General features: G+C 38.0%; 1 protein-coding gene across 1 annotated transcript in view; it reads right to left on the bottom strand.

Moving 5' to 3' along the window:
- CFAP58 (cilia and flagella associated protein 58) overlaps positions 1-18356 on the bottom strand; it is a 56010-nt gene that overhangs the window by 25263 nt on the left and 12391 nt on the right. Inside the window, exons 7-14 of the mRNA XM_042019274.1 lie at positions 17479-17616; positions 14513-14672; positions 14196-14278; positions 12869-13060; positions 8447-8608; positions 5528-5674; positions 1998-2138; positions 1424-1647 (exon numbers count right to left, since the gene is read on the bottom strand). Coding sequence (XP_041875208.1) covers positions 1424-1647; positions 1998-2138; positions 5528-5674; positions 8447-8608; positions 12869-13060; positions 14196-14278; positions 14513-14672; positions 17479-17616 — 1247 coding nt within the window. The remainder of the gene's footprint in view (positions 1-1423; positions 1648-1997; positions 2139-5527; positions 5675-8446; positions 8609-12868; positions 13061-14195; positions 14279-14512; positions 14673-17478; positions 17617-18356) is intronic.

Raw genomic sequence — 18356 nt, 5'->3', positions numbered from 1 at the left:
TAATTGAGCACTACCAAGATTCTTTGACAATTAGGCTTTTATGGTGGGGATAGTGGGTTGAGGGGCAGGAAAAAAAGGCACATTTTGCAGTGATCTGACCCTTATAACTTTAGTGATTGAATCCCCTAAATTCTCTGAGGTCAAAAGGGGGTGGAAGATTTCAATGTGCCTCCTTCACCACTGAATCTTTTCCTACTAAGCTCAGAATTGCATTTAGCTCACTAGAGAGAAAAAGGCCTTTTTTTAACTGTGAGGTTGGACAAGGTTATGGAGAAGGAAAAAAACCTCACATTTCCAATTGGCAAATCGGGAAAGCTAATTAGCAGTGCAAGTGATAAATGGAGTCTTTTCGACAGGCAGTTTTCATGATGGTTTTGGACTTCATTAAAGTATGAGATTGCTGCTGCAGTTAGCAAGAATTGATCCACCCATCATGGCATGCAGCACACTACACTTCAATACCACCACTGAGTTTCAATACAGTAACAGACTTTAGGCTGAATGTATTTGGGCAGCAAGCTCAAATCCCATTCCTATCTGCAGTCAGTCGATGAAAACTGCAATTGCTAATGTTGTGTGCCCAGCTCTCCTTTCTGTTTCACCAAATCAAACTGGCATAATTCTACTGGAGTCAATGGGACTGACCATGGACTGGAGTTAATTTGTTCTGCTGAAAGCCACGGAATTACAATGATAAAATAAAGATCTCACCCAAAACTGTGGTAGCTACACAGAATTGGTACAATGGTTATCTGCTAAAAACATAACTGCCTCTCTTTACAGACCAAGACTGATTCTTAGAAAATGACCACAGTTTCCCAACAGGAAAGAATACACCTCAAATACAGGAGGGTAAACAAGAAAGGAAAAATTAAGCCAGAGAAGGAGGAGATAAATCAGGCTTGGGCTATTAAACTGCTGTTTTAAAGAAACACAACCTTCAGTGAAAATGTAACTAAATCTTTCTAAGAGATCATGTCTGCATATAAATCTGGAAGGGTTTTGTTATAAATATGTCAAGTGTCTCCCATACTCTGTGGATTGCTTAACCAAAAGGAGTTCCACTAATCTAGGCCTTGTACCACTGTACCACTAAGTAGCTCCCTGGACTATGAACCTGTGCTGCTGCTGTCAGGTTTATTCTGTAGGCAGTAACTCACAGTACAAGGGGAAATATGGAAAATACTAAACTTTGGCCAAGATGTCATCTTTCCTCCTTTCTATATTTAATTTTCCTAACTGCTGGTAAGTTGTTCTATGAATTTAATCCAGTTTGTGTTTGAGGTCAAACCAAGCAAACCCCTTCTCCAAGGTATAAGGCTTGTTGATACAAGTCTTTACTATGTACAAACCATATTTTCTGTCTTAAACACAAAATCATGGGTGCAGTCACTATGGAAATGTATTCCACTGGGTCTCCTACCTGAGCTCCTCCACATTGGCTGCACTCTTGCCAAGAATTCCCTTCTCACGCTGAAGTTTTTTGATCTCCAGCTTGAGAATCCGCATGTCTTCCATCCTCTGCCGGTACTCGGTTTCCCCCCTGTTTAAGATGGCCTGCTGGATTTTTATCTTCTCATAGAGCAGAGCCACCTCATCATTTCGACGAATAAGCTGGGTCCCCAGGGCATGTCTCTCACAGAGCACCTGAGGGCACAGGGCAAAGCCATAAACTCAGTTACACTTCCTTCACACAATCCCTGAGTATCATGACAATACTTGTTTCAGCCAAAAACACGTACATTAAGAGGTTTCACTGTTATTAATTAAAGAAATATGGCAAGAACCTAATAATTTCCCCTATAAGGGTTCAATCACCTGAACACTACAAACTACAGATTTCATTCACTTCAGTATCTTAACATTTTGGTTTTAATGGCACTATAAAGTTTTAGTAGTCCCACATTCACAGTAGCTAAGAATCATCTTAAAAATACACTGGACAAATGAGGGAACAGAAGGCAGGGGATTTGAAAACTCAAATTAGAGATTCCTACCTTGTCAAATTCCTTCTTCTGCTTCAGTCTATCTGCATCAGCTTCAGCAATGATTTTTAGGAGTTTTTTCTCTTCTGCCTCCTGATTTTCAATATAGGCTTTGGTTTCCATAGCCTGTTTTGTCATCCTAAGCAGTTCACACTGATGGAGATAAAATACAGGTGAACTGTTAATTAATAACTTCCCCTTACATAAACCTACAATTAAGAGTTAGGTAAAAATATCTCATATATTCTTTTAGCTTCCTGGGAGGTACATATTTTGTTAGTTTTTGAGAACTAATCACCAAGACAAGCAAGCATGAAGACCCATAAAGAAATACTGTAAATACTATTTTAATACAATTATTTTATACACAATAGAAATTTGGAAGGATTTTTATTTATGACAATGGTTCAAGCTGTAATTCAGGGATGCCTCGTTTGATTTTTTTTTAAATTATACAGGACATACTTAGAAATCTTTGCAATGGAGTTGTTATTTAGTCACTCTGGGATGTGCGAAAGAACAGTTCACCTTGCTGAAAAGGGCGACAATCTCTGCTGTATAATACGAAGTGGCATCAGCTCAAGAAAGGCTTCAAAATGGAATAAAAGAATTGGTGGCAACCAGGAAGGGAACAGCAAAATTTAAGAGCCATAACACTTTGTTTAGTGGATGTGTAAATGAGGAAGACTGTGAAAAGAGGGTCTGTCCCTAAGCAAAGGAGCAGCAATGCACTGCTACAGCAGCTGCACAGCACTAACACAAACTAACATCGGAGTGTGCCCAGTCATTCTATCCCACTGTCACAAAATCTGTAATTCAAGGCATGTATGTAGATAAAAACTAATAAGGTCTTCCTGGATTATCAGAAATTTTTATCACTGCTAGGCAATTAGAACCAAGGTGGAACTAGCTGACCACAGTTCATTTTCATAGATATGAAAACTTTCAAGCCTCAACTCAAAGACTTTGCCACAGCTCTGACCCTTATAAAGGATGATGTTCAAGCTGCCTTTTGGGAACAAACATCACCCAATGCTGAAAGAATGAGGCTGTGATGAAGGCTGCACCTGCAAAAACATTGATTTAAGACAGAAACAGTTCCATCATCATAATAAAACAGCTTGTTCCATTCTTATTTGCTTTAATAAAATTCTCATTTTCCCGTATGTGCAAGACATAGCTCTCTTATTCAGTGTCAGATATTCATCAGAATTCATCAGCTGAATAAAAATACAAGTCACTTCATCCTGAAATGCAATCAATGCTGTGCAAAAGCTGTCCACAAATGTAAAACAGCTCATGCGTTCAGCATTGCTGGATAATATTTTTTTTAATAGATCACAATTCTGTGGTCTCCTTATGCCAGAAAAATATGAATTGTAAACAAGAAGTGGCATTAGATGTGGTCAGAAAACATCAATATAAACAAATCTCCTCACTGGAATGCACTCATTTAAAATAAATCTGAACTGCCTTGTATAGTAGGGAACATAAATACTTAAAGCCACACAAGGACTTTCAGTTAGATTAAATATGCTAAGAACCACAGTACGAGGGTCTTTGCACATGAGCTAAGAGAGAAGGAAATGAATAAACACAGTCACTGTACAAGCAGAAAAATGGCATGTCTGAAACTGCTATAAATCAGCACAGCTCACTTGAAGTTGGTTCAGGGAATTTTTAAGAACTGAAGAACAGTCACCAAGAAAGAATAACATATATGGGACCTGTACCAATATCTCAAACCAAACTCAAACTAAATTCTTGTTTAGATTCTGAAATATTAGTGTGATACTTTTATTGGTATACTATACTAGAAGTGGGAGGAAAACAGGAGTTTTACAGTTTTGTAACTGAACACAGAATGCTGAAATAACAAGTCAGATTTTACACTCAGATTTCCAGAAAAATGCTAACAAAAAAATATGCATCTACAAAATTATACAAATCACTTGACTTGCCAGAAGCTCAAATCTTGAGGGACATAGATTTTTTTCAATATTCAGATCCTTTGTCAAACAACTCTAACCTGCAGCCCTGTAGGAAGGCCAACTGAAGCCGAAAGATGGCATTGTACTGGCTTTAATAGAGCTTGGATTTACCACAATTACACATTTTTAAGGCCTTTATGCCATCTGAGGCAAGCATGTCTGTATAACCTCATTCCTATGAATCCCAGTCCTCTGTGATTTAGCACATTGTTTAAACTTATTTCCCAGGAACAGCTTTCTTCCTTCCTTCACATCAGTGCAAACAGGACAAATTGATGCCAGCTTGCAACACGAATAATTGGGTTCTTTTGTGGCTGTGACAATCAGCTCCCTCTGAATTCTCTTCTGGTTTAGTACTCAGCAGTGACACTCAGGTAGGAGACCACAATGCCCTGAGGCAAGTCAGTAATGTCATGTCAGTGTATGGACAAACCTGCTGGTGAATAATTGAGTGGGTAAACCATGCAGCAATCATATGTTTGTCAAATAAATGGCAGACAGTTCTGGGGCGATGAGACAGAACTGGGGACTAGTTAAGGCAGAAAGCTGCACACAGGAAATTAGATGCTGTTTGACTTCTCCATCACTGATAGAACATCTCTGAGACAGATCAGGTACAAGAATACAAATTCATCACCCTTTTACAAAGTCCTATTGACATCTTGTCGTAACTGTAATGTGCTGAGAGAGGCTGAAAATTCAAGGAGTCATCGCAGCAAAGCAATAAACTGACAAAACAAAACATTGTGAAAAGTGACAGGGAACTTTTGTTTTGTTTTTCGGGGGTGTTGTTTGCATTTTTTCCTGGTATTGTTTGGGTTTTTTTCTAGTGCTTAGTGAAGATTAAAAATAACCTCCTGTGAACACAACTCCCTGAATCTTTTCAGAGTGCAGCAAATTGGGCTGAGATACCACCACAAATCTAATAGCTTATCTAAGGATGGGCTGCAGCCAGCACTGAGAAGAAGAACCCGAGCTTCAGGCTCAGATTTCCTTTGATTTAAGACAGATTCTTGCTGCTTTATACCACAATATTAAAATAACTTTCTGTGCAGAGGGACCTACTAAAAGGCACTGCCTAACTCCCAAAAGACTAATGCTTGCTAGTTACATAGAAATACAACACTGTGAAGTGCAATATAATGGGGTTTGCACTTAAAAACAGTAGAAAGAAAAAAGTTCTTAAAAATAAAAAGTTGAGTTATAAGAGTCTACATTAAAAAGTTTGCTAGAATCAGTCTATCCCCAAAATCAACATTTCTGCAAGCAAAATGGAACTTCTTAGTAAAAAATGTTCAGTCACCAAGAGATTTAAAGCTTCCAACAGACAATTCAGGACTCTCTTATTATAATTATAGGCAGAGATTAAATTTTTCAGATACACAGACTTCTGCAACTAGTATCTCTAAATGATACTGAAATCTTCTGCTTCAATTATAGAATAGTTTATTAAAATACAGCAAAACAACTACCACAGGTCAGAACATAGTGCAGTCTGTGAAATCATGGAATCCATCCTTTGCAAGAAAGTATATGTGTCAAGGGTCTTACTTTCAGTGATTCTTTCTCCTTCTCTGACTGCTCATGTTCCACATGTGCTTTCTCAAGGGCTGCGTCCTTTTCTTTGAGCTCGTCTTTCAGCTGATCCAGCTGACGTGTGGCAGTTTTCAGCTTCATCTTCATTTCTGCTATCTCATCCTAATAGAACAGGAAGTGTGATTACAGAAAGGGCTAAAACAAGAGGTTGGTTGTGATGAGGAGTTCAGGCTGTTCAGATGTTGGAAAATGCAGCCATGTGCATGAAAGTAGATCTGTTGTCCCTACTGTAAGACATCATTTTTTAATCCAACAGAACCAAACAGTTTCATTAAATGACAATTTTTTGTTTATGCCAGCATGCCATTGCAATAAAAAAGCCTTTAAAAGATTCACTGACAAAAATAATGACCATCTCTCATGAGTTTAATAAGCCATTTAATTTAAAGTGCTGGACACACTGTAAGAACTAGCAGTCAATCCAAATTACTAAGATTCTGATCATATCCATCTGTTTTCATGCTTCTAATAATGTGCTTTTCCAGTAAGTTTGGGCACAAATCTTTGGAGAGAAGCTGGTTTTGTGCAAGCAAACATAGCCCTAAATAAGATGCTAGCTTGCACAGAGGTGCAAGGGGCAAAAGAGCATTTGAGAAGGCTCTGTGAGGATTTTAGCATATACTTTAAGCTCAAACACAGAGCAAAAGGGCTGGTAGCACTGTAGAGAGATCAGGTCAGTAGGAATACTTCTACTCAAAGCACAAAGGTGCCTGCCTGTACAAAATTAACATTTCAGCACATGTTATGCCATGAAATGGAAGCTAACAGAGTCAATGCTTAGACAGACGTTCTTCTGGATGTATGAAAGCAGCTTTCGAGGCTATTATTCCTCTGCTAGAACCTACCACCTCACAGAGAAGACATCATAATCCTTCATATGAATACATCCTCTTCCAGTACCAAACCAGGGTAGCTTTTAAAGCTTTTTCAGCACTGCCCACCATGAGTGCGGATTTACTCGACTAATGAGGGATGTTTTCTTGCATGAAGTGATTAATGTAACTAACCAAGATCTTGAGTTATGGCAATCTTCACCCAAACAGCACAGAGAAAGTACTGATTAGTAGTAATATGTCATTAGGCCTAACTGTTTGCACGTTCAGTCACTTTTGTGAAAGCAAAAGTTACTAAAAGCTGTCTTTGCTACACAGCCTATAAATCTCTTTAGTGTTGTAAAAGATGACAGAGATTTAGCAGAGATAGACCCCAGACACACCCAAATACATTTTTAATTCTTTACTTAATGTAGAACAGTAAGAATACACAATTTTGCAAACTGGTCTCCTAATCAACTTGCTTAAATAAATGAACTCCCAACACCAAAAGAAACCCCCAGGATGAAAGCATCAGATATTTATATCATAATAACAGCCTGCCAGGATGCCTTTTCCATTTTACTGTCTTGAATATTATGGTACTCTGGAGACCACTGGCAAGGTGGGCATGAGATCATTTCACATTAAGCAATCCAAAAATACTTGCATCTAGCTTTATCTAAACAAGCTAGTGCAATTTTACTTCCCAAAAGGAGAAAGAATTTACCATGTTTAAAACAACACGGGTTTTTTTTGTTTCATGACTGGCTGACCTGTTACTGAACGCTGAATAGCTATTTTTCTCATTGCTAAACATAACACTGCCTTAGCCAAAAGATCTTTTGGGGTCAGCTATTTTCTCACACGGGACTTGCTAAGAGTTTTGGAGTACGACAAGTAAGCTATTAAAGTCTAAGCACTGGCCTCTAACAACTGGAACTGTGAACAGCGTAGTGTTACCACCATGTAACATTCAAAACCCAACGGCCAAAAGGCTGCTACATTTTCTAACTCAGCACATAGATGCCCATTCTTTATAAATAACCAAATTTATGTTGTGTGTTTTAAAATAAAAATAACTAGGGGGAAAAAAAATCTGCATTGTGATTTTTCAGCCTTATTTCTCCTGAGAGATCGTTTGGGAGCAGCAAGAATCCCAACACCACATCCTCTCACTGATGAGAGGCTGACTAAGGTCAAGTGAAGCATCCCACATAAATGGCAAAATGGTTCATTCCTCACAAAATTCAGCACTCAGCTGGATAGGAACTTTGACAGTTCATTCCCATCTGATTCTCAAACAAAACACCTACCTAAGTATAAATCTGTCATTTACTATACATGTTTATGTCATAAATACTTATTTGGCAATAACCCAAGGCTGTAAATGACAGCTGTCCAGGGTCCCAGTGTCTGCCAATTACAACAGGATTTATGTAGTATTTTAGATCTTTACATCAGAGTAACAGAATATATCCTTAAGTGGTGTGTTCTTTTTCTTCTAGCATTGTTAGTCAGATCCCCAAGGAGGAGATCTGAATGGAGAGAATCATCTCCTGAGGAAAATGACATTCTCTGAAAGGAACAAGCAAGGTGGAAGTGTTTGGTTCTTGTCAGAAAATTCCACTTCAGCTGGGAAAGTGTTCTCTCTGCTTCCTAATCATTACTCACAGTAATGCGCATACTCATTCAGGGCTAAGGAGGCAATCTTCTTCCCCTTATACCCTATTTCACATACATGCATACAACTCCTAAAGGGATAAAACAGACTGAAGCCAGGATGGCTTTATGATTCCGTAGCTCCAGTGTACCATGATTTTATGCATGGTTTGAAGCAGGGATATTTCCACATGATGACTGTGGACTCCTATTTCCAGTCCAAATACAAATAGTGTAGATGAAACTTCAGGGACCTAAAACATTCATTTTTCCAAACCCACAGGAATGAAAAAAACACTTCTGCCATTGATCCACCGAGCTTTCCTTTAAAAAATTAATATTAAATCAGGTAAAAAACAAGAGCAGAGAGAGAAACACAAGGAAAAATTTATCCTTCTACCTTTGCTTCAATCAGATTTTTACTGTACAGGGTTCTCTCTGATCTCAGAGTTTCACAAAGGTTTTGCTGCTGTTTTAATTTAATCCCTTGCACTTGTATTTCCTTCTCATAGTCGCAGATCTGCATTTGATGTATTTCAAGATCTTTCATGTTATGGAGGATCTGGAGCAAAAAGAAAGGAAAGAAATTAAATGATTAAACCATCATCACAAGATCAGAAGGATGGGACAAAGTTTGTGATTTTCTTCTAAGATGACAAGTTCAAATCTCTGTGATAAGCAGTTTTAACTACAGCTGAAAATTACTCCAGTCCAAATACAAGTTTAACCTTTCTGACTTGCTTATGTGGGACAACATTGTATTTTAATCTGTTATGTAGGTTTTGCCCAAGACTAAAACTTATACAGGTGCACATACTTAATTGAACAACAAGCTACTGAAAGAAAATATCATCACAGAGTAGGTGCAATAAAATCAACATAAACAGTTTCCATCAAGAATAAACTTAGTTTATTTATGAAGCAGACCTAGATTTTGGATGTTGGTTTGGATGTCAGCTGTATGATAAAATGAATTAACGCACATGTTTTTCCAAGAAGCCCTGCACGTACACTTAAATTCTAACCACCCAATTTTTTTTTAATGAACACGTGATCACAAACAGTTGATGATCACAAACTGGTCATATATAATTACTATAATAAGAAAGTCAGTTAATGTAACTTACACTTGGTCTACATAAGTAGGTAATCACCATTAGTTGCTTCTATGAAAGATTAGAAATAATTACATGAAGATTACCTAAGGAGAACGGAGTATTGTAGACTATAGAAAGAAGATGATCACATGCAGAATCAATTAACAAAAATGCAAAATTTCATAGACACCTTTATTAAGCAGTTACTACCATAAAAATACATAATAATTGCTATGTTAGAAGGGCAAAAATACAAAGACTTGCTAATCATTATGATAAGCTTCTAAATTACTTTTTAAAAATCAAGAACCTTTCTCCTGCTACACAAACCTGAAAACTGAGGAGCTCAAGGAAGCAGCATTCATACAGAATTCAGCATTACAAAAAAGAAATAAAAACCATTCTAAGGAGTACACACATCAAGAACACAGTTTACCAGGTTCACTACCCAGGAGGAGAAAATAATGCCACCCTTAAAGCTAGGAAAAAGATTAGCCATGAAAAAAAAGCTGAGGAATCATAAGGACAAAATACAGGAGAGAAGTCCATTTCCAAATGCAGTTCATATCCAGTTCTCCTGACTCCACTTTTGAAGAGGGAGGTTTGGGCTAAAATTCATGTTTATATGTCAAAGCAGCAGAAGAAAACAAATGTTTACATCAAATAATCAATAACTACAAAGTTTGCAGTTTACAGTGTTGTCCCTTCCTCAGCAGTAAAGTCCTGGGTAGGCCTAGCTATGGGGCAGGAACATAAATAATTAAATATCCTACCAGCTACCTCCAACCAACTTGGAAGACAGGGGACAGCTAAATATTGAAAATTTTATTACAGAAGCAGGAATACAATTCCAGCACATTGTAGCTGACTTCAGGTGATCCCAGGAACTGCTTACAATGCAATACAAAAAACAGTCCCAGTTTATAACCTACTCCTGCCTTTTCCTTTGCTTTTTAAACAATCTGCCAATAGTAATAGCACAGAGAAGAAATCAGTAAGGCATGTTTCTATCTGCACTATGGTGATCATAGGCTGGAGGAAGATTTGAAAGTAGGTCACTGCATTTGTAAGTCTTTTACTTGGTTTTGATACAATATAAGTGCAGTAAGATTGTGGACAAAGTTTTCTGAGTTGTGCTCACAGGCTGGATGCTGACTTTGCTTTTTCAGGAATGATTAAACCCAAATAATTCTTTCTTATAAATATAGAAAAGATACATGCAGTGTTTCACAGCCCCATGGGAGGCTGAGCATTCTCAATTCCTGTTTAGTCGATAGGCACACTACACCTCTCAGATTTGGCAATGAGGGCCCAAACCTAAGCAGAAAGGATTTGGTATTCATAGTTTTTCCTGTATCCTCATAGCTTTTTAATCTGTACACTTAACTATCATCTACTACTGGCTACCTGCTTAGTTCAATGAACCTACTCAGTACGTCCATAATGGTGCTGTCTTTACTTGCTTATCCATTTTTAACCACTCCCAGAAGTACTGTCATGGCCCTAATGATATGCCTATTGAACATCGGGTTTTCCAAAAGATTATGTGAATTTAAAAAAGGAAATATATCTTTTCATTTTCCTGAATAGGTTGTTAACTGTAAACTTAACATTTTAAAAGGCTTTATTTGAAAAACGCCAACATATTAGAGACTGGTTTTGTGACCCCTCAGAAAACACAGAACAGTTCACTTGGGACTGAAAGGTATACTTCACTGCCTCCTTTTCAGCCTAAATCTTACACAGAGAAACCAAGATTTCATAATTTAAGAATTTCAATTCAAAATAGAAATATTCTGCTAACAGTTGTACTCAGTAATACATGCACGCTACATAACAAAGACAAAAAGAACAGGTGTTTTTTCTTACTTGTGCTGGCTAATCTAGAAGTAAGACTATTCAACAAGTGACACTGACTTGAAAATAAGCAGTCAGCCAAGGCAGTAGTTAGAAGAGGAAGTCTGAATGCATGAATTCTTACCCCAAAAATATTTTACTGGTGTGTATATAACTTTGCTGACTCTGTTCAACAGTTAATAGTAAATGATGATTTTGAAAGATGAATTCTGCAGCTCTATAGAGTCTGTGCTGCTATAAACAGCCAGGCAGCCTTCAGAGCCAGTATGGCTACATCTTTGGGCTTAGATGGGTTTGGTTCTTTTCCAGCTGTTGTGCAGTTCCAAAGGAGGGCTGCAACCTCCTGCAAAACCAGCTTGGTGGCAAAAGGTGATGGAAGAGCACTGACTGGCCATAGCCTTACTGCCCACCAGTAGCTCATTCCTCACCAGCTGTGAAATTACTCCTGTAGTTTTGCCACAGCTTCTCAAGTCTGAATAGGTCAAACACTGAACTTAAATATTACCTATTTACATAATAATCCAGATCCTATGTCCTCCTACCCTCCATTTGGTTGTGACATACTCCTGTACTCAAAACTGTTCTTGCTGCTCTTCACCTGTAACCGGAGTCAGGAATTGCCCCTTTGGTGAGCCAAGGAAGCCTGCAAGTCCTTTGGAAACTTGCAGTCACAATGCAGGCATAATTATACAAACAGCTCAAGTGTCATAAGCCATTTACTGAGCCTCTGCCTTATAAGAAGTGATAGAAAATTTACACCCAAAGTGGCAGGGGAAAAAAGGAAAAAGTAAGCAAGCAAACATTTGTCATTCTCATCCTCAAAATATTATGGGCAACCCCAAACAGAATTAAAAGAAAGAGCCTTGTAGTTCTAAGTGCTATGAATTACTCACTGGCCCTAGTTTACAATGTTCTTAACTCATATCTACACTGTTAGAAATGCACTATGAGGGAAAGAAGCAAAATATGACTTTGCAACAAAGACAAATCTCACTTTTGTGGAATATTATTTACAAGGAAATGACAAGAGGTATTCCAGGCAATGGAGCATATACCATTCCAAAATGATTTAAAAGCCCCTGGCCACATGAAGTCGGAAGGATAATTTTACAGTGAAAAGATAGCAAATAACTTGTGAATTGAAACCACTTGAAAGCTAAGACCAGTAAATCAATGAGCTTCTTGGAGGGCTCTTCAATGTGATACTCAGCAATTAATGGAACATGTTAAAATCATGTTCCTGATTTTACTCCATCAGGAATAAAGTTATACATAACAATGGGGAGCAGGCAACACAAATTTTATGCAGTATTTCTCTGCAGCTGCCTCTGGAAAATTTGTTTTGCAGAGTATCTTGAACATGCTGAGATGTTTTCTCATACTGGAGTAATCCTTCAAAATGTTAAGTACCTTACAAAGATGTTGAGCACTGTTAGCTCTCATGGGACCCGATTTTAGGACAGTGGTCATTTGCAAGATAGAGTCCTTTGCAGATAAGACAGGACAACCAAAGTGTAACTTCCAACAGCACAGGAGAGTTTCAACTGTGGGACTCACGTATAAGTCAAGAGGTCCTGGTTTGAACTCCAGCCCTAGTTTCATTTCCCAATGGATCACTGAATAAGAGCAATACATGGCTGGACTCCAAGGCTCTCACAGAATTAGTGTCTCTCCCATTGGTGAGGTTTCCCTGGAGAGACCTGAAGCAGTAGCAGGCAACACACACTGACAACAAGAAATATTTGTAACTGTATGAAGACCACCAATCCAAGCTTTCTCCCACTGGCATGTTAGAAAATTAATGTATCATTGTTACAGTTTTGAGAGTGAGACAGGAAAGAACCATTTGCACGAAGAGCTGCTCCTACCTTCTCTTTGAGCTCACTCATTTCATTGATGAAACTCTCTCTCTCCTTCTCCAACTGGTAAATAATCTTCCTTTGTTTCTGAGCTTCTATCTTGTAACTTTGGATTTCTGCTTCCAAGTTCTGTTTTGACTGTTCATGGAGCTTTACCAAATCTATCTGCTTCTGAGTAGCATTTGTAGCCTTGATCAAGTTCTACAGGGAACAAAAAAGAATGAGTCTTGAGCTGAAAAGGCAACACTGTCGCCACTATGACAAAACCATGCCATTGTCAAAGTGGACTATGGACTTTTCAGTGTTATTATCCCTTATCTAATTTGTTCAGTTGAAATACTTGAACCTCAAATTTGATTTAAAAAACAAAATCTCTAGCACAGCTGCTAAATAGGGCTTTTTCTGATTTGAAGTTAATACACTAGTGTCTGCATTACAAAAAAAAATTGACAGGATTGTTTACAAGTGGATATAACTAATGACTGGAAAATTCTTACCAGCTTTAAGACATTTTGATTGCACAGCATGCCAATAGCCAGTAACATTAATAATAAAGCCAAATACTCTTCCTTCTCATGTCTTAAATAGGAAGTTCAAGCTTGAAATTAACCAAGCTTACTTTAAAATTTTGCATAAGGTTTAAACAGAAAATATCAACATATCTTTACAAAATCAGTCTCCTGGTCCCACTTTAAAATTTTTTCCCTATACAAAACAAGTATTTGTTACCTGTCAAATCAAAGCCTCTGCTAGATTCAAGACACAGGACAGTGAATCTACATCAAATAAAGCATGCCAGAAATCATCTCTTAGCATTGAATTTAGAAGACAACACTTCAGGAATGCCCATAAACATGAGATGCTATACTGCAGTACAAGAACCTTGGGCTGATGGGAAACAATCAGTATGAGAAACAGACCTAAAAGCAAGGATTAATACTCAAACAGCCTGCCAAGCTCCTACCCAGCGTATCAACATTCTGGTTTGTTCTTTTATTAGCAAAGACTTTGTTTGCCTACATTAATACTAAACTTCATAAGACACAGAGTGTCAAAGCACAGATGTAACGAAGTCTTCGGACACCAAATAATGGGTTTGCAGTTTGAACTCCCTGATAGTTCATATGTTAAAACTTAGAAATCTTCTGTGTGTTTATGGATACTAACACTATGACAGCGCACAGAAAAGAAGTAGTTTGTGCATTTGCTTAAGGAAATCTGAAAGCTTTAACTTAACGTTATGTATTCTACATTTCTGTGCTGCTGTGAATGCTTAAGCTATGGACATTTCATTCTCAGGCTGTGAGGCTTATCAATATGACCAATGCAAACTCACCTGGTTTAGCATATCCCTTTCCCTCATGAGCCCATCTGTCGTTCTCTTGTCAATCTCTGCCTGCTTCTTGGCTGTCTCGAACTCTAGAGAAAAAGAGGAAAGAGAATAAATCCTGTCTTCAAATTGTACAGCTGTTAAAAAGCAGAAACAATTTAGTGGACTTCTTTTAAAGCCTTGCCATTACATGACCAATTCAATTAGCTGTGAATGGGTTTTACAACCCAAGGTATCAGCTGATGATGTTAATGCTTTTTTGGGTACCTAGAATAACTTAGAAGAACTCAGAAAACAGATCCACCCACCTGTTAGGCACCTACCTTTCTCCAGTCTGATTATTTCACTTTTTAGCATGCTTTTTTCATGGTCTGCATCAACTTTTTGCTCCTCTGCAATACGCAGCTTATTCTGGAGAACATCTCTCATTTTGCTCAGCTTTGAAATTTCAAGGCGCATCTGAGCTGCTTCATCCTCTGCCTCCTACAAAATAGCAACAAGGAAAGGGGAGAGAAAGCATCCACAGAAAGAAAGAAGATGCTTTTGTGTTTGGCATACACTTACTCCATGAAACTCAGGAAGAAAACATGTAGGTGCTGTGGGTCAGCTGCAGAAAGGTAACTAGCTAGTTGAACAATATTTAAAATAATTTAAACAAAGCCAGCTTGGGAAAGGAAAATAATCATCAAATCTTACACTTTAGGACTGAAGATGATCAATAAAGAACCTCCAGCTGCAAACCTCACACAGCACTACCCAATTAGTCCTGCAGATTAAACACAGGCAGCTCTATTTTCATTTTACATACCAGGCACAGTGACTGTGATGAGAAAGGTATCTGTAGTGTGGTCTGATTGCATGTCTCTAAATAGCAGGTATGTGTTATCCCCATTCTTTTATAAGCGATGGCTTTAAAGAAAAAGCAAAATCTAGAGTCTATCTCATTTGCTATACAATAGAGGAAAAAATAATCAAAATACTGCATTGCTGGTTACTGGGAAACATAACCAATAATCACAACAGGAATCAGTCTTTTTCCTTTTAAGAAGTAAGTACAACTTCTTTGTATAATTCAGTGCCACTGTTAGGTTTTACAGCCATCACAGACTACAGTGTTCCTTCCACTTACAGCCTCAGATACTGATTCTGTGAGATGGGGAATCCTGCTATCAAGTCTCCTCTGGGAGAATGGGAATCTCCTCAGTTCTTACTGACAATAATGTTGGGGAAGATGAAACAGGAAAGCCTTGGAAATATGATTGCCTGACAAAAGATTTTGGGAATATGAAAACTACAAGCAACATCGAAATGAAAGCCACTTTTGAAATACCAGGTCTTAGTTACTGAACAACTAGAAAACAATGGTATGGCCACTGAAGATAATCCCCTCTTGATTGAACAATACCCTCTGCTTGCAGGCAAGTCCAAGGGTCAGAGCAGACCCTACTAGCTCAGCAGAAGGGGTCCAAAGAGTAGTTTTTAGAAGTTAAGATGTAACACTCTATGGTAATATAAGAACTCTTATAGGCTGTATGTAAATGCTATAGGATTTGTATCTTGTATTAGATTGGTTAGTGACAATTAGAATATTCAGTACAGAAGATGATTTATTGTATTGTAACCAGGACTTCAGACACTTCTACTCACTCTCTATTCCTCTCTTCCACTTCTACTCTTACTTCCACTCTTGCTCTTACACCCTCTCTCTCTCTCTCTCACCTGCTTACTCTCTTGGGCCTGCTCAGAGCTGAGTCAGGCAGCTCTGAGCAGTGCCCCTATACCCACGCCTTTACAATAAACCGACTGTGTCCCAAGACCTGCCTATAGAGATCTCTCCATTCGTCCCCGTCTCCGTCTATCCGTCTACGTCCGTCCGACTCATCCGTAACCTACAAATAACCTTCAAGAGGTTAAAGAGTACTTTGACAATTCACACTGCCCAGCACTCAGCACACTGCAGGATGGTATTGCAGGCACAGTCCCTACAAAAACTGCATCCCATATCATGACTCTTAAGGACTCTTAAGGAGCTTTAGCAGCTGGCTTAACTACTAACTGGGCAGTATGTTCTGGTTTTTTGTTCCCAGAAGTCCATGTGTATGACTTTAAAAGTTCCATCAACTTTGCCTGAAATTAGGATAAGATCATAGAATCAAAATCCTCTGACACTCTGAAGTCCCAAGTGTAAGTCATATTTGTAAAGTTTTAAACAATGATGGTATTGGTAGAAGTAATGATAAAACTGGATAACCTGGAAAAGACAGCAATTTGTTTTTCAAATAGGTAAGAAAAACATCCTTTAGTTTGCCTAATAAATTACAACAGAAAAAAAGCTCCTACATTCCTCCATTAAGGATCTAAATCAGAATCATCTGTGTTGTATTAGTTGTGAACTGAGCTTTTAATCTGTCAGGGGTTAGCTTCTATCAGACTAACAGTATCTATTGGCAAACAAGCTTTTTATTTAGGTGAATTAGTTATACTCGATAAAACTCAAGAAGATAATTATTTTCTACCTGAATTTTCTAATGTTTAGTGTTTTAACCCCAATGCTGACACAAAATGCAAGATATGGTAACTGGCATAATAGCATCCAACACCTATACATTACACTTTGTCACAAGGGCTCTCAAAGTACCCTAAAAAGAATATGCAGGAATCCTTTAATTCTTCCTCAACTGAAACTCACCTGCTTCTTAGTAAAATGACTCTTAAATAATGTGAAGTCAGGCAAAAAAAACATTTAATCTGAAAGTAAACACCATCTTGGTTACTTATATTTAACTTTCTCAACCGATACTTGGGGGGGGGGGAAGAAATTTTAGTGTTGAAAGCAATTGCCTTTGGTGGAACTATCCAGGACACCACTGTTAAAATTTGTTATCATTTTCCAGTGGATTTTGGCAAAATTCAAATTACGTTAATCATTGTAAGAAAGTCCTTGCTCTTATTTGAAGATCCCAGGACTGAAAAAAGAGCCCTTGTTTGTGACCACCTTTACAAAGAGAGTGCGTTGAGCATTTTAGTTCATGTGTTTTATGAAACAGCTCCTCCAAGACAACAGGTGCTACATTGTCAGGTGAGAGGGTTGGACACTACCATGACCATGATACTGCCATAGAAAGAATGGCATCCAGCATCAGCCAGATCTATTCCTAAAAACTACTCAAGTTTCCTCCAAAACTACCCATGGGGAACTATCCTGACAAGAACTGAAGTCATCCCTGTCCCAGGTGGTAAGATGTCATTGGAATGATACAGCTGGTAGGATGCACCTTCTGGAACTTACTTTCAGTTGTGCTGTCTTCTGACCGATGTCCTTCAGCACATCGTCAATCATCGCACTCTGCTGCTCGCTCTCTTGTTTGAGCTTTTGATTTTTCATCTTCAGTTGCTCAAGTTCCTTACCAGCATTTTCATTCAAGATCTGTTAAAGAATAATCCTATTAATTCTTTTAAATCTCATTACAATATCTACATATTCATGAAGACAGAACCTTCCTGCTACCCAAGAGATAAAAGCTGCTTCAGATTGTTGTCTGCTTAAAAACCACTCTTCATTGCTGATGAAATTACTAATGTTAAATATGTAATATTTCTCCATGTCATAATGACATGAAGAAATCGTAATTTCTAATGAATAACACATCCAGTGTCTTTTTTTTTCTGGAAGCTTAGCAGGTCTCTATTGCAGGTGGTAGATAGGCATTTTACTTCTTGTTAGGCATTTAGCAACCATCACATACTACAACTTGCTACAAACAATTACTGAAAATGAGTATGAGATTCAAATTACTTCAATCAGCAGAGGGCAGGGGAGCTCTGGTTTATGAGCAAGCATCTTACATTAATGTGCTGGTAACATTTCTCTGGGTACATGGTTTGCTGAGACCAGGACAAAGCAATTTCCTCTTTAAATTGTCTTCAGTCAAACGTCTGGAATAGTGGTTTTGTGGTTTCTATACAGAACATATATTTCAATACTGGAGCCAGCAGCCTTATCTTCTGCTTGATGGAACTTTCCTTGCAGTTTTACAGATATAAATGAGGAAAAAACAACCATCATATTTTTCACTCCTGATGAAGTCAATATATATTACACTCTTAAAAAGCATTAAAGGAAGAGAAGTAGAATCTAGTGTATAAACAAGGAATACTCCTTCTTGT

The sequence above is a fragment of the Corvus kubaryi genome, unplaced genomic scaffold (assembly GCF_017639235.1).
Source record: "Corvus kubaryi isolate FWS band 111438036 unplaced genomic scaffold, C.kubaryi_AGA036_p1.0 138, whole genome shotgun sequence".
Taxonomy (NCBI): Eukaryota; Metazoa; Chordata; class Aves; order Passeriformes; family Corvidae; genus Corvus; species Corvus kubaryi.
The sequence above is the reverse complement of the archived record's forward strand: the minus strand, read 5'-3'. Positions and strand labels throughout refer to the sequence as shown.